We start from the raw sequence: 17,187 nt of genomic DNA, 5'->3' as shown, positions 1-17,187 counted from the left end.
TCAGCTTCGAGTTTGATTCAGACTTCAGCTTGGAACTAATCTCCTTTTATTTTTTGATATTCTAATTTCATTCGATTCCGATTTCAATTTGCAGGTGTTATAAAAATCTCAAAATTTTTGCTTTAAAAATAAAATTTTATATTTTTCTGACTTTGATTTTGACTCCGATTTCACAACATTAGAAAATCTATCGCATTTTGCCCCGCAAGTTATGTTACAATTTTAATTGAAAAGCTTAAAATTTTGAATCGAGGTGAAATTATAGTTGCATAAGACGAGTTACCTTAAACACGAAAATTACTATAAAACGAAATTTTTCACTTTTGTTCGTAGAATAAAATTTGCATGTGCGCATTTTAGTTTCTTTAACACCAAATTTTTTGCAATATGAATAAATTCTAACGAATTTAGCGAGCTCTTTTTATGGAAGTTTTCACTGTCTTTTCAAAATTTCTATATTGTGTTTTATTTGTGAAAAGCAGTGTATATTGTATGAAAAGTAAAATTTATAAAATGAAACCTACATACCTCACTTCGTGTATTGAATTTCCGAATAAATCCGATGACAAATTCTTACTTTATTTACGAATTTTTTTATTGCTTTAACTTGTTGATTGATTTCCGTCAGGTGAAATTTTATGAGCTTTGGTACAAATTTTTTCTTCGCATTTAAAAAAAAGTCTTATTTTTATAAGTATGCATGTAGGTATATGTAGATTCACCCTTTGTATTAAAAGATTTGTGTTGATCTTTATTTTGAATATTTTCAAAATTTGAATTTTATTTAATATTCATTAAAATTAAGGCAACAACAATGATTGTAATTCAAATGCATTCTTAGAAATCACACGATTTGGTGTTGTGAGATTCCGTTACAGATAAAAAATAAAATCATACGTCTTGAGAAAATATTTTTATTAATTAACATGTGTGTATACATGTACCTATGTATATATGGATGTGTGTATGTATTTGTATATAATTCCAAGCACACCAAAAATAACTTAAACCGTTTTTGATAATATTTAAATTTTCGCGTCCGTGAAAATATAATTTTAATTTAAAAATTATTTTTTACCGCTTTTTTTTCTCTTGTTAATTTTATGCGGCTATTCGAATAAATTTGAATTTATATACATACATACATATTATTTAATAATAAAATGACGTTATGAAAACAGATGATATTAGAAAATCATGTAAAATTGTGTGATCTGATGATCATCAAAAAAATATTTTAATAACAAAAAGCTTTCTTGAAAGATGTTTTTCTGTAAATCTTTCTTATTTTACAGCAATATTCTTGATTTCAGGGATATTGAAAAGGTCTTTTATATTAAATAAATTACGTTCATAGCATAATAAGTATTGCGTTTGAAATGTTCAACATTAAAACATTCGTATTCAATTTTCCTAATGGAATCACAATGTTTGTGATTTATGTTTTATATTGGATTGCATGGAAATCATAATTCTCGATTGGTTAACAATTTATTGATTGCTAACACAAAAGTTAATTTTTTTTGACAGTGATTAATGTGAAATCGATGCAAAATTTATGCAGTGATTAATGTTTGTTGTTGTCAAAATATAATCAATAACAAGTTATAAATTATGAGTCTGCTGTTTTATATATTAAACGTATTTTAAATTTCAATAAATTCATTTAGTTCTACAATGTCAAAATTGTAGCTTTTTTTACACTTATTTCGATGCTATTAGATCCATTCCGAACAAAAATGATATTTATTTTGATACAAAGAATTTCAGTATAAAAAGTTTACGGCTTATACATGCAATTTTTAGTTCTGCAACTGTTTAATTGCTTATGTGTATTCTGTAGATTAATATTCAAGCGCGCACACATGGAACTGTGTGATAGCGTGCAATTAAGCAATCAACCAGTTTGCAATAAACTTTTTAGTTAACGTAATAGATTTTGAGTTGTCGTAATAGTTTACTAACTTAGATATGCTCCCAGCGATTTTACGTTTCAGCAGTAATTGCTAAACTGAAAATTAGTTAAAAGTATTATTTACAATATTATTACAACGATTGCATTTAGAACACTTAGCGGCATGTTAAACGTTATTTTTCTTCCATTAGTTCCAATTGGTTTCTTAAATAAAAACTGACAATCTACAAATGTTTAATCTACAAATTTGATCGAAATCAAGAATTAATTCTTGAATAGTACCAACGATGAAGAAACCGTAAATATCTAAATCTTGATTAGTTATAATTAAGAAATAAGATACGAATGAATGAAAATATTAACTGCAATTTTTACGAAAATTGGGATTTTTACACAAATACTCGTAAAAGTGTTACACACTTATTTGTAGTTGATAACTTCATTCAGTTCTGCCTTTCAACGAATAGAAATCATAAATGTCTGACATTTTGAGTGACATTTTCATTATTCAAAGAATTTTTTTATTTGATTATTATTAGAGTTTGATATTGAGTTTGATTATGATTAGAACTATTTTTTCCTCATTGAACAATCATTTAAAAATTTAATCATAACCATCTCAAAAATATTTTTTGCTTTAAACTTTATTCTAATCGAGTGATTACGTTTATATTGTGTTTTGGTCATGGCTAAATTTGATTTCCAATAATCTCTTATTAATATTTTTTTAAAATGAAAATATTTTGATATTTTGTTTTTTTTTTAAATAATTTATTATTTTTTTGAATGATTATTTATATTTTTTTTTTGATTTTTGTTGTTTTTTTGTTTTGCATTTTATAGATTTTAACATTAATTTTTGGTATCATCATTTTAACAAACAAATTATTTTGTTTTTCATTTTGATTTTCAACAGTTTTTGTTTTTAGCGCAGTCTTTAGTATCTGTATCTATATCTGTAACGTTTAATAGTTCTGTAACGGTAACCATCATTTCCTAATTCATGAGCTGGTTCAGGTTCTGGTGCTGGTGCTGGTGCAGGTGCTGGTGCTGGGGCAGCAATTGGTGCGATTTCTTCAGCTTGGGGTGGTAAATATTCTGGTTCTGGTGCTGGTGGTGGTGGTGGTGGTGGAGCTGGAGCTGGTGCTGGAGCTGGTGGTGGTGGAGCAGCTTCTTCATGATGATGATGAGCAGGTGGTAAATATTCTGGTGCTGGTGCTGGTGGTGGTGCAGCAGCTTCTTCATGATGATGATGTGCTGGAGCTGGATAATTGTATCCACCGCCACCTCCACCTAAATGTGAAACATCAGCTGTTACAACAGCTAAACAGGCCAAAGTAAATAAGAAGAATTTCTGTAAAATAAAGTTGATTTAATAAAAAAAATTAATCCCATTGTTGTGTTGATTTCAAAATATAATATTTCCATTATTTAATATTTTACCATTTTGGATATTAGAAGTGTTTTTTTGGATTACTTCGAATTTGCTTCGATGAATTGAAGACGTAATTTGATGTAGATTCAAAATATTACATCAATATTTATACTAAAATCAAAGTTTTATGTGGAAGCTGAAATTGAATGACAAAAATTAACCTTCGCAAAAATGACAAAAAATAAGCATAAACGTTATAAATTACTCCGAAAATGTATGTTTAAAAGTCTCATGAATAAATTTAATTTAATATGTATTTGAAATAGTCATAACATTGTGATTATACTTCTAGTTCACATATTTCTATCTCTTTTTAACTTTATTAATTAAAAATTCAGATATTTAATTAATTTGGAATCTCTTACGTTTGAGTAAAAAGAAAAAAGAAATAAAAACAAACGTTTGTATGTTTTATCGTAGACATGTAAATTTAATTACGAATAACAGGCAATGATCTGTTAATTATAAGTGATAATATTATAAAGTTTTTGAGATGAGAAAGAAGATTCACCATATTATTTAAAGATTAATAATATTGGATTTGGTTAAAATGCTATGTTAATGTTTAATGGTAAATTAATTTGTTAATTTTTATGAAATAAAATTTTTGGAAGTTTGTTTTTTTATTTCTATTTTACCGGAAATCATTAGGAATTCGGTCATGAGCTGATATACTTTTGAATTTATTTAAAAAACGTGCATGGTTTAATATTTATTTTGGATGCAAAATTTCTGTTATTCTGTATTTTTTTTTATTAATGATTTTATTTAAATTAATCATTTTTATAGTCTTAATTTAGTAAAAAAAAAAATCAAAAGAAAAAAGGCGCGTATTGTAAAGTTGTAACTTGATTTTATAATTTACATTCACACAAATAAATTTTTTTTCGGATTTTAAAATTTTACGTTTTTTTGGAATAAATTATTTTTTTTTTAATTAATTTTCACTAAAGAAAATTAATCATTAGGCATAAAAGTATATAAAAAATATAAGGGAATACATGCGTTGTACGGTTAAACTTTTGGGTACTTCAATAAAACTACATTTTTCAAAATTGCTTTTAGTCATATTCTCTACAAAATAAAGCACTGCGTTTGAATGCACGAAAATTTTTTCCCGTGCCAATAAACGTGTTTTCCGCCATTTATAAGATCAAACACTCCTATTAGTATTTTTTGAATGTATACGTTCGTTTTTTTTGTTGTTATTAATCGTAAATTAATATTATTGTGTAATGCTGTCCTCCTTATAAACGTTAAGTTGTAAATCAAATACTTGTAACGAAAATCAAATTTAAATGAATTTATTGTAAACTCTGCATGTCCAGATTATAGCAAAAGATTTAAATCTTATAAATCGATGTTCGGGAAGAAAAAGTTGTTTCTCAAGAAAAAAGAATAATCTCACTTATCTATAGAATTAATTTCAAAGTCATTTAATTAATATAATTACAAATTTTACAAATTTACTAAAAACTTGAATATCCATAAATAATTTAACCGGAAGATTTTCATAAATTTTTCTTTTCCTATTATATCTTTAAAAGAAATTTTTTATCAAGTTTGGGTTTCGCTATATAGTTTGATCTTGTCTCTACGTATAATAGTATATATTAGGAACTATATGATGCCAAAATTCTTACTCTAACTTACTGAAAAATTACATTACTCTATTTTAAAATTTTGTGTAGCTTAGTTAATAGGGCGGTCGACTATAAAAACTGTAGGTCGCTGCTACAATTAATTACTGGTTGTAGTGAAAACCAAAGGAATTAACCATACAAATAATTTGTAATTATTTTCGAAATGATTGAAGAATTTATGAAATTTTTCGCAAACATAATGGATTTTTGGAGTTAATAAACTAATAATAGGAGAAAATGTTAAAATAAAATAAAAAAACAATAGAATAAAATTTTCAATAATAGAAATTTTCCAAATTGAAAATTCTTATAAGAATAAGTACTTCATAGAAATTTTTAAATACAACTCAAGAGCCAATCTGAGAAACGAAGTCAAAGTAAAAAAAAATTAAAAAATTTTTCTCTTCAAATTGAATTCGAACAAGCAACCTCCGCTTTTTAGACTGACGCTATACCATCTGACATGAAGAAATCTGATCTCTACACAGATATGAAGAAATTGTCGGCATTATTGAAAATTCTAATTTCAGGACATAACCTTTTTTGTAGCAACAATGAAAATGTACATTCAAACAGGTTTTAATAGAATGAAAGACAATAATTTATACTAATTGTATAATAATTAATAATATATCTTTATTATTTTTTAATTTTTATATTATAAAAATTTGTGTTATAATGACAGCAAAATTTTTAGTTAGAATTCGATTTTAAATTTTAAAATATCATACTATTTATTTTAAATTTAAAAATTTTGGTTAATGATTCAATAATAATACTTTAGTAGACTTATTAAGTAAAAGTTATAGTTTAATGTATAAAGAAGATTTTAGTCGTCCAAAATGTATATTTTTAATTATAATAGTTTTCCTCAACATTTCCTTAACATTGCTTTTAAAAATTTTGTATATTGAATGCTTTAATTAAATTAAATTGTACATTAGGAAAGTTCAGTTCAGTTGAAAAAAGTTTTCAAACTCTTTAACATATTAAATTTTAAATTCAATTTGGTAGAACTGTGTATATTAATAAAGCTACTCTTATTAAAGAGTAATAAGAGGTTTATGAGGTTTCAAAATCAACTCAAAGGAATTTTGTGTTATTGACAGTATAAAATAAGAAATAGAGCAAACTGATTCGCGAAACAAATGTTTGCAATCAAGATTCGATTTCAAAAAAGTTCAAAATAATTTTGAATTAATAAGGATTTTTGCTTAAAACTAAATTTTGAGAATTATGTAGTGGCTTTAACATGATTTTGACTTTTTAGACCTCTTTTTTTGAATTCCAACTGAACTGCCTCTGAAAATATTCAATTTTATTCAAATGTCATAAAAATGCTGTAACTTTGATTTTTAACCAATTTTTTTTAGAATTGCTTAAATTAAATTATTTTTTAATTATAAATATTAAATTTTGCTAAATTACAATAAAAATAAAATTATGAAAACGAATAAAACATTAAATAAAGCAACAATATATTGTTTGGCAAGATTAGCGCTACTTAATTATTATAAACTACAATTACATAAAGATTTTATTAATTGTTTAATAATGATTTCATATTTTTGCAATATTTAAAAATCAAAGGAATTAATTCTATAATTTCGATTTAACATTCTTATTATTACTACTTCGATTTTTCTTTTTATCAGTTTGCATTTTAGCCATTGCTTCTTCTAAACTACCTCTAGTCAATTGATTAAAATCGATTATTGATAAATATGGTTTTGGTGGTATATTTAATATTTCATCATCTCCATAATTTTTTTCATTTAATGGTGGTAATTTAACAGATCCTGTACTCATAGTAGCCGTTTTTTTACGTTGTTTCATTATTGGTTCACTGTGTAAATCAAAATAATCATATTTTGATTGTTTGATTGTCATTAAAGAAAATTGATCTGGCATTGAATATGCACCAGCTTGTTGTGCGCTAGTACCACCGCGACTTGGAGTATGCATTCTTTTTGTATGACTTTTGTAACTTGAGCTTGCACCACGTAACGGTGATCCTTCATCTGATGTTGCCCCGCTTTCATAACATATTGATAAATCTGTATAACTAATTGGTGCACATGTACGAGTTGTTTTTGGTCTTTGTTGAATTTCATAACGTGTCCGTGAGCGTCTACGAGATTGATGGGTTTTTGGACGACGTTTACGATTTGGATTCAATTCAGGAACAGTTGGCAATGTTAAATAATTTATGAAACGATAATATTGTAAAAATGTTCTTGCAAGGTTTCTTCCAATTCGCATATCTAAAAAAATAGAAATATAATAAGAAATTAAAAATTTAAAAGAAACCAAAATGATTTACATCCTTCTTCGGTATATGGTGTTATAGTTTTCCCATCTTTCAAATAATATCCGTACATAGAAACTTCAAGAGTATATGCATTTACAGTATCACTTAAATTTTCACAAGCATATCGTCTTATACAGCCTGCTTTCCTTTCATCTGCATTAAATGTCGCATTAGTTGCGATATAATCATGAGCTGCGCTTGAAAATAATCTTGGAAATACTAAATGTCTTTCATATCTATAAACATCTTCGTAAGTGTTACCATAAACAAATGTACCTAATAAACTGGTATGAGCATGAAGATCAACTATGAAATCTAGCTGATAACACTGAAATTAAAATTTTACAATATTATTTAATTGCACATTTTACAGAATATTTAAATATAATTTTTACATCAGAAGTATCGTATTCCTTTAATAAATCTTTTATAACATATAAAGTTGGGTGTGAAAATTCTGTTGCTATATGCCATGTTCGATTTAAATCTTGGCCAATTAAATTACAGCGATTATTTCCTAAGAAAACGCCATCTGGATTTACCATAGGTAATATTTTAAATACAAAATTTTCCCGTAAAATCACTGCTATTGGATGGTTACCAATTAAAAATTCTATAAAACCCTGAACAGCGTATGATACAGGAGCTTCACCTGGATTACTTCTTGCTAAAATTACAATCATTCTTATAAGATTTTTTGAATCAACTTTCATAGGTTTTTTGACAAAATCAACTGTCAATAATTCCAAATTTCGGTTTTGCTGAGAAAATACAAAATTTTTTTTTTTAATATTTAAACAATACCAAATGCAAATGAAATTACCAAACTTTTCCCAATTTGAGTTCTTTCAAAGTTCTTTTCTGCTCGTGAATCAATTATTTTCAAATATGATTGTAGCCTTGAATAGCTATATGGATACGATAAGGCAAATTGATAAACTTCATCTTCTTTGTCGAATGCAAATGCAAAACTCATTACATGGTGATTTTGATGTACTGCTGATCTATAGAAGAAGACATTATTTTGTGATAATCGTTGCCATTTTGGTCTACTTGATGATTTTACTAATGGGGTTAAACCGAGAGCAAACAAATTTCTAGGTTTACTAATATTAACAACATTAAAAATGACACGTTGATCTTGTCGTACATTGTCGACAGTAAAATTGAACCAGAATCGATATCTTGGATTACATGTATCTGGCCTTAAGAATATATCATATTCAAATTCTCCAACTAATTCTGCTTTACCTAGATTACCAGTTTCAAATGCAGCATCAAAACAAAGATGACCACGTTTAGCTTTACCACTATGACCTGGTGGTCTAATAATTACACGGCTTACATTACCTAATCCTCCTTCTCCATCACTATCTTCGCTATCTGCAAAATATAAAAATTAAAATTTTATGAAATAACAAAATTTCAAATTATTAAGCGATTTCAATATATTATTCGATTGTTTTCAAGGTCAATAATTTTAAGAGACATTTCCTACCCTCTTTTAATCTCTCATACATGCTAGTATGTCTAAGAGGATCACATGCCATTGCGTACAAAGTCATTTTTATTTTTTTTTTTTAATTTAATTCAAAAATAAATTTTAAAAATCAAAGTTTAAATTTAATTCGAATTTTTGTAGGTATATCGTGTAATCTCTTCAAATTTTAAAATTCTACTAAATAAGATTTAGGCATTGATTTTCAATATTAATTTTTTCTATCACTTACAATATGTATATATGTGTTTATGTAAATAATGTAGGTGCTAACCGCAACTTACAAACTTTAAATTTTTCAATATATTTAAATAAACATTCTTTGAAAATTCTTTTTCTTACAATTTTTTCTAACTCAAATTTCTTATATTTAGAGCGGAAATGTGGTATAAAATTTAACATTGAAGGATAAATTCTTATAGTATATGATAAATATAAAGTTAATGGTGCCAACAATGTGTATGGGTGTATATCTTAGATGATTAAGTAGAAAATAAAAAAAAAACTAGAAAATTGCATGCGTCCTTTCAATTTTCACTTATATTCAATAAAATACTTTGTGCCTTAAAACCTTATAATGTGTACTTTTAAAATGCATATTGTAATATATTGGTGTTTAAGATTTTAATCGCGTTGAAAATTTCCATTACTGCAAGTATTGAAAAGCAATATCGCTATTTCGAGGCAATTTTTTTCTTGTAATTTATAATAATAGTATACATAAGTGTATTTAAATAATTGCTATTATACACTTAAAATTTTACGTATATACGAGTATTATATCCATATTGCATTTTATATGGGAAATTTTAAATGATTTATAGGCACAGTTTACCACTAATACTTTATTTTCTTTTTTAAACTTTTAAATTTTTAGAAAGAATATATTGGTGTGAATTATGGTAATAAAGCGAGTGTGCAACTCAATTTCTCAATAACCAGGATATTATTATATAGGTTTAAGGTTAATTATTATAGTTAATTTAGAGGGTGTTTTAAAAAAATGGATATCTTTAAGAAGCCTTATTATTTATAGCTTTTATATTGTAATACAAATCTCAATAAAATTGCGTAAGATTCGTAAAATTTAATTTTTTTTTGCAAGGATACATTTATAATTTAAAGTAAGCAAAGATTTACGCAACTCCATTATTAATAAAAATCTAAATTTTACACCAAAATGTAAAACAACTTTTGATAATAAAGTACAATTTTATTATCTCATTACATGCGTTACGGGTTTTCACAGGTCGATGTATATTAGTTCAAAAAATCTGATGTGGTCAGTACTTAACCGATCGCAATGTATATTGTTTAGTTAAGTAAAAGTGTTACAGAATATTATAAAAATGTCTTTTTAAAACACTTTTTTCCAATTTTTAGGTAGTTAGTAAGCTTTTAGTTAACATGCCTAGAAAACTGTAAAATTGGCTCTTAGTAGAGTTTCGCTTTGTGCCATCCGAATTCCCTAAAAATTTCTCCAGTTAGTTTCGGTAACAGCCGGAGCTCAAATATCAAATTTCAAAAAATTCCATCAATCCGTTTCGTAGATACGATAACAAACGTAAAATCGGCTCCCAGTTTGGTTTCCGAGCCGTGATCGTTCCAAAAAATTTATATGATAATTTTTTTAATACTCCAAATTTAAATGCTAATTTTCAAGGTCAAGTTACCAAGGCCTGATTCATCCCAAGATTTGATCAATCTGTGACATAGCCAAAACAAACTCACATATAAAATTTCATGAAAATTGCTTCAGCCGAACTTGAGAACACGCGTGTACACACAGACAGACAGACAGATCGACGAAAGATCGAATTGCAAAGAATTGTCAATATTATACAAGCATACATACATATGTATGTTTTTTATTTTGTAGCTCGGAAATATTTGAGAAAATTTTTTTTGAAACACACGTACTTATTATTTAAATGTCATTTTTGAAATTTTGATCAAGGAAAAAAAATTATAACATTAAACATTCACTAGCAAAGGAAATATTTTTTTATATCCATTTTTAAATAGACCACATCCTGCATTTCCCTGTAAAGACCCATATTTTAAATTTAAATTTATAAGTTGGAATCACATACACCAAGAAAAAATGATGAAAACCTATGTTGTATATTGAATCAGAAAAGCTAAAAGAGCGGAATAGCATAAAATATCCTTTCGAATAAGAAATGAAAAGGAAGCGTATCAGGTAAGCAATATCAATGATATTTTGTATTTTTAATGTGCTACAATTTTATTTTAAAACAAAAAAAAATTAAATACTAATAAACTTCAATTAAGGTGAAATAAAAACAATAAGAAAATATTTATTTTAAAAATTCTTACCTGAATCCATTGTTTGTGATAATCCTCTTTCTTAGTATTAATGTAGTTTAAAAGATTTTCCTTATGGCATTTTGAATTCTAAATGTTTGCATATGTTTCTTATAGGTTGGCAATAAAATCAGAAGAATAATAACTTTATGTTAGAGTAATGTATACAAAATGTGTACATTAGTGATCCTGTCATTTCACTTCTTTTGAACGTACCTGTATAATATTGTGAATAATATGTTAAAATATTGTTGCCTTAAAAAGTATTAGAAAAAATTTAAATAGAAATAAAAAATGAATATGTCTAGTGCTATAGGTAACAGGCATTTACAGTAAAACTTTCAATTTAAGAATATTAGAGAATTTCTATTTTCATAACAATTAGTTGATTTGTCTTCTGCAATGTGATATGAGAAAAAATTTACTTGTAGTTCGTAGAAATTTGATTAGGATTACTGATCATTAGTCACTGTAGTTGAAGAAATACCAAACCGTTTATTTATATAAGTTCAGACGGACATGTTCAGAAAATATCGAATTTCCGTGCTTGTCAATATATTATCAATATATAGAAGTTTTTTTTGACAACCGCATTTCGTAAATATTTAGGTTCTGCGTTGACATAGTAACTGTATTTTTTTGTTTTAGTTTGGTTTTGATTTGTCTTAAGATTTTTCAACTCTTCGTTTCCCGATCTGTTGTTTGCCTGTCCGCTTATAAATTTTTGCTAAATTGAGTTTTTTTACAATTTAACTCTTATCTAATTTACATAATTTGTTCGTTCGATTTCAAAAGTCTTTTGCATTATGACTAATTTATGACAAATGCCACTAATATTTAAAATTTATTTAAACACATTTGCCATTAATATCTAGTAAGTTCAATTTTACTTTACATTTTATTTGTTAAATATTTTAATAAATTCCAATGTTAAAAGTTTCACTGTATTTATTGCAAAAGTGCAATGGCATAATAAATTTAATTTTCTTAAAATAGCAAGAAAAAATATTCAACAGATTTTTTCTGTTTTAGTCACCATGAATTTGCTTTATTTTTTTTTTTCTTATTTGTTTAAGTTTCTTATAAAATGCAAAATAAATATTTCAGTGCATGCCATACTTAAAAAACAAATATTTTATTCTCATACTATTGCATACTTTTACAATTTTTATTGCAAAGGTATCCTTTCACAAAAAGAAAAGTAATGAAAAAATGAACTTAGGATGATAATTGCAATTTACCAACACAAAACAATAAGAAAGAAGGATAAAAATTTGCTACTATCTTTACCTGTGTTTTTATTGTACTCAATATACACAGTTAATTTTATTGGATTAAAGCACGCTATACGAGATAAGTAAAAAGTCAAAATAAATCCAGATCAGACTAATGGCTTGTAATGTAGCACATTTCCAAGTGAAATTACTTTATTGTAAAAAAAGATTTCGGTACTTCTACAATTTATTGTTTATTGCTTGTAGTATTTGCCAGCTTATTTCCAGGACGAAAACTAGGTTTTTTAACCTAGGTGAATTAACGATTTATTTTAATGGCTAATTTATCATTGGAACATTGATAAGTGGGTAGTAAAAAAACAAGCTTGTATTTTTCTGATTTTGCGTGATATAAAAAAATGTTTATGTTAACGAATGAATAAATTTTGAAAAAGTACAGTAATTTTAGAATTTAGAGCATAGGTTTCTTAGCAAGGTTCTTTTCCATGACAAATATCAGCTTTCCATTTTAAAAGGTGTAAAAGGTCGTAATCGATTTGAAATTTAAAACAAGTTATTGTGCTGTCTTAAGTATGAAATTTTTGTTACTTACTGTATTTTTGCTAAAATTCAATTTATTATTGAAAGCTAAACTGTTATGAAATCGAGTTGCGATTTCATCTTGAACAAGGATTCCTGTCATATAAACTTCTTGAGCTTAAGGTTATTATTTTCTATATTACAAACAGAATAATAAATTAGTAATATTCTTTAAACATACCAATCAATGTACATGTATATGTTATAAAATTCGTAATACACAAATAGATACATAAATAAATTTATGTTAGAAAAGTATGTGTTACAAATAGATAATATGTGATACAAAAAGAACTTTATATTAACGGTGTCCTATATATGAAATACCAACATACATATATACGTAATGTAAGGATGTGTATAAAATACATGAGTTTATATTTATCCGGATTATGTATTGAAAAATGCTTTTTACTATTTTAATATTTTCTACACCCATATGATTCCTTGTTATTATAAAACAATGAGTTCTAGCACAAATTCTTGAAAAAGCATAACAAAATTTTTGCTGCTGTTCCTTATCCATATAAAGAAACCGAACCATGGCTTTAAAAATATTTTATATTACTATTGACTTGCTCGGCCAGTCACTAATCTGCAATCTTTATACATACATATATGAAATTTTGAATAGAAATTTTTTTCTAATCTAGCTAGTTAACTACCTAGATCAGAACTTTTAATGTTGAATATTGTCGAAATTTTTATAATTGTATGTAATTATTTAGATTTTATTTACATTTTTTAATGTTGACTATATTAAGATACAATATTTGATACATTTTGCATCAGAGCCCTTCGGTCCAAGAGTTAGAAAAATAGTTAGAAAAATGTTTTGCTAAAACAACATGATTAACAATAAGTTTTGGACGTCTGTGTACAATACCTTCGCGAATCGGTAATGAATTAGGTGGCACAGTGAATAAATTTTTTTATTATACATATGTGTATTGGATATAAAATTGTGATCTGTTTATGAGTTTATGTGCTTAAATGTAAAAAAAGAACAGAAATCGAATAAGGACTATTTTCAATTCACAAACAAGGACGTATTATTTGTGCATAATTTGTAAATGTAATAAGACTGAACGCATTGAATCGTGTAAAATTTCAATTTATGTTTTTTGTTTAAAGTTTTTATTTTATTTTATAATTATTTATACATATATACATACGCAATATATACGATTATGTGATTAAAGTGAAAATATTTTTCAAAAGTATGTTAAAGCTTTTTAAATGTAAATTAAAGGTATCCATATTCATATGTCAGTATGTCTATGTATGTAAAATTGTGTGCTTACACATAAAATTCATTCATAAAAAAATGGAAAATTTACAAATGGTTACACACAATAACAAGCGTTTTACAATTGAAGAAAATTGCGTTAATGCAGTTTGCAGTATTCCTATATAGAATTATGTAGATAAAAATGAAATTACATTTAAGTTTTAAAATACGTGCGACATATATATTGGTAATCAAGGAAATTTTTTTTTACTTGTTTAGACACATACATACATTCACATTTCGTGTACTTAGTATTTAAAGTTTAAAATTTTGTAAACTTTAAAGGTTATTATTCATAAAAGTTTGTAGTATTTAAGCACCGCATTGTTATATTTTAATACAGATATAGTACAAAAATACATACTTAAATATGTTTAAACGCATAAATATTTTATTTTTGTATAAATATTAAGTAAATCATTTGTTTTTTCTATATTATAATATACATATTTGATTGTACTAAACTGAAAGTCAGTGGTAAGGAAGGTTTATTAAAGAATTTAAAGCAAAGATGAAAATATTTCTAAATATTCTATTGTAGAGTCTTATTTCATATAGCAATCCATTACTTTAGTTAAAAATAGATTTTGTTCTATAGATTTTATAGTTCATAGATTTTATTCAATAAAATTCAATAAAATTTTTTAAATTATGTCAGATACTTACATACTTAAATATACAAGAGATTTTATTATAAACAATCTAATAAAATTATAAAATTTATACATTGTAGCCTTTATTTGACAGCGTTTTCAACTTAATGCTCAAGAACATACAAGAATTCTTTTTTTAATTACAAAAAAGAATAGTAAAGTACTAGTAAACTCCGAAATGAAGTAATAAATAATCGTAAATTTGTATTGAGAATGAAGGATTTTATTAAATCAAGACACTTAATCTTAGATAATGTAGTTCTATTGGACTAACTCAATTTAAAATGCCTGTTCTATAATGAAGAGCTTTGTATAAAATATTTTGAATAATAGAAATGCTGGTGTGATTATCAAAGACCAGAGATAAAAGATCTTAGAAAGTCAAACGCAAAACAAGCAACGCTCCATTTTCAATCTAATTTAATATTCTTCATATTAAAATTTATTTTTAATTTTCGACCCTTAAAATCTATAAAAAATTTGCTATTTGAAATATTAAATTTCAGAAAAATGTAATGATAATTTCTCTGTTAATTTGCTGCTCTGCTAATTTAAAGTTTAGTTGAAGTAGTAAAAGTGGATTAAATGGAGACATAAAGTTAACTAAGATACAAATTTTCCTCAAAATCGGTTTCGCCGAAATTAAGGTACAGATCAGTCTATCTATAGAGTAATGTCTCGCTGAAAATAGTTTATTTACGTTTTTCTATAATAGAGAAATGTGTTCCCCTGGAAAACTTCACATGTAAAGGTAGATACCATCACATAACCTTCAAGAATCGCATTATTTATACCTAAGCCGCTGCATTGTATTACAAGTATGAAATAAATCCATTGCATACTTATAGGAATTAAAAATATGTAAATTTTATTTTTAAATTTAATTTTGTTTTTAAATTTAATTTAATTTTTTAAAAATTAATTTATTGCGCAATTCAAGCAATTCACAACCAATTTTTACTTTTCCCATAACACAACAATTTTCAGTTCTTATACATGAGGTAGATAAATTCAATGCGGTGTAAATCAATTTTCATTTTAACATTTGAATTTCATATTCCGTGTGTGCACTAATTTAATTTTGTATGGTAAAAACGTATAGTATCTAATAATATTCAGTATAGAATTGCCATATATTGAACTTCATTTACATTTTAACTGTTCCAGTGTCACTGAAAAAAAAATATCTACATACAGAACAAGGTGTTGTTTGATATAGGCTGGAATACGATTACAAATACACATTTCCTTGCAAGTAATTTTTCATTTGTTGTAATTTTTTTATTTTTACTTTTCTTTTATTTAAATTCTTTGTAATTTATTGAGTTTTTATTGTGTAAAATATAGAAATAAAAAAAAAACAAAATCATAAGAAATATAAGACGGTAGAGATTTTTGTTTTCCAAATACAAATTTTAAGGCTAATATATTTTAAGGTTAGGTCTATGTTGTGTTTAAGTATAACTATATTATTTTCTAATTCTAACACGATTTTACACTATGCAATAGTGTTGTAAAATTTTCTTAATTTATACAATTTAATTTTTTATTTTAGTATTCATTGAAAAATGTTAAAAATTTCAATAATAGCGTGCCAATAAATGAAAAATTACTTATCTTTTTTTACACTATAAATATAAAATTGTAAATTAACATAAGTACGTATATAAAACAAAATCTATATAAGTAGATTTTTATTCACTAAAAGTCATTTGTTTTACATTTTTATTATTGCATATTCACCTAGACTAGTATTGCTTATACATTTTGAAATTGAAAATTAAGAAGGAGGATACAAGGTTGTTTTAAATTTTTTTTTGTTTTTCCTTGGAATCCTTTAAACACTTGTTAACTTTTTTATTTTATATTTTACTATTATCAATGGTTTTAGACGAATTCATTCTGTTAAGATTACAATTAAATTTTTTATTCCATTCTTTTTACAAGTTTAGTGTTCACAAACGCGTTTCTCTCGATTTTTTCGATTAATGAAAATTTAAAGGTGTTTTTTTCAATTTTCTTAGAAAATTGAAAATTAAAAATGAAAAGCAAATTCCGAAATATAAATAAATAAAATTAAAATTTAACTTGCCGACTGATTAAGAGATGATGGCGACGAATGAAAACTTTTAAATGGAAAATTTTGTATTTGTTTTTTTTTGGTTTACAAAGAGACAAAATAAAAGAATACAAGGTAAAACAAAAAGAAAAACTAAAGGAAAATGCGGATTTTCCTTTTTTGTGGAAAATTTTCTTTTTGAAAATTTATTTTATTCTGTTTTGTTTTTATTATTTCCGT

General features: G+C 25.5%; 1 protein-coding gene across 1 annotated transcript; it reads right to left on the bottom strand.

The window, feature by feature from the left end:
- Positions 1-2,852: 2,852 nt before the first annotated feature.
- On the bottom strand, positions 2,853-8,869 carry LOC129612406 (cytosolic carboxypeptidase 6). Its single transcript, XM_055525981.1, has 7 exons — positions 8,803-8,869; positions 8,128-8,687; positions 7,700-8,065; positions 7,317-7,632; positions 6,903-7,257; positions 6,628-6,839; positions 2,853-3,238 (listed from the first exon to the last, which is right to left on the bottom strand). The coding sequence occupies exons 1-7, from the start codon at positions 8,867-8,869 to the stop codon at positions 2,853-2,855; spliced, it is 2,262 nt and encodes a 753-aa protein (XP_055381956.1).
- Positions 8,870-17,187: the final 8,318 nt, after the last annotated feature.

The sequence above is a fragment of the Condylostylus longicornis genome, unplaced genomic scaffold (assembly GCF_029603195.1).
Source record: "Condylostylus longicornis isolate FDR11 unplaced genomic scaffold, ASM2960319v2 ptg000004l, whole genome shotgun sequence".
Classification (NCBI taxonomy): Eukaryota; Metazoa; Arthropoda; class Insecta; order Diptera; family Dolichopodidae; genus Condylostylus; species Condylostylus longicornis.
Note: the sequence above shows the minus strand (reverse complement) of the source record. Positions and strands in the feature narration are given on the sequence as shown.

Excerpts from the sequence above, each read along its gene's own strand:
- LOC129612406 (XM_055525981.1), bottom strand. The coding sequence starts at position 8,869 with ATGACTTTGTACGCAATGGCATGTGATCCTCTTAGACATACTAGCATG. Across the intron at positions 7,633-7,699 it reads AGGAATACGATACTTCTGAT|TGTTATCAGCTAGATTTCAT; the intron begins GTAAAAATTATA and ends TTTTAATTTCAG. Across the intron at positions 7,258-7,316 it reads ACCATATACCGAAGAAGGAT|ATATGCGAATTGGAAGAAAC; the intron begins GTAAATCATTTT and ends CTATTTTTTTAG.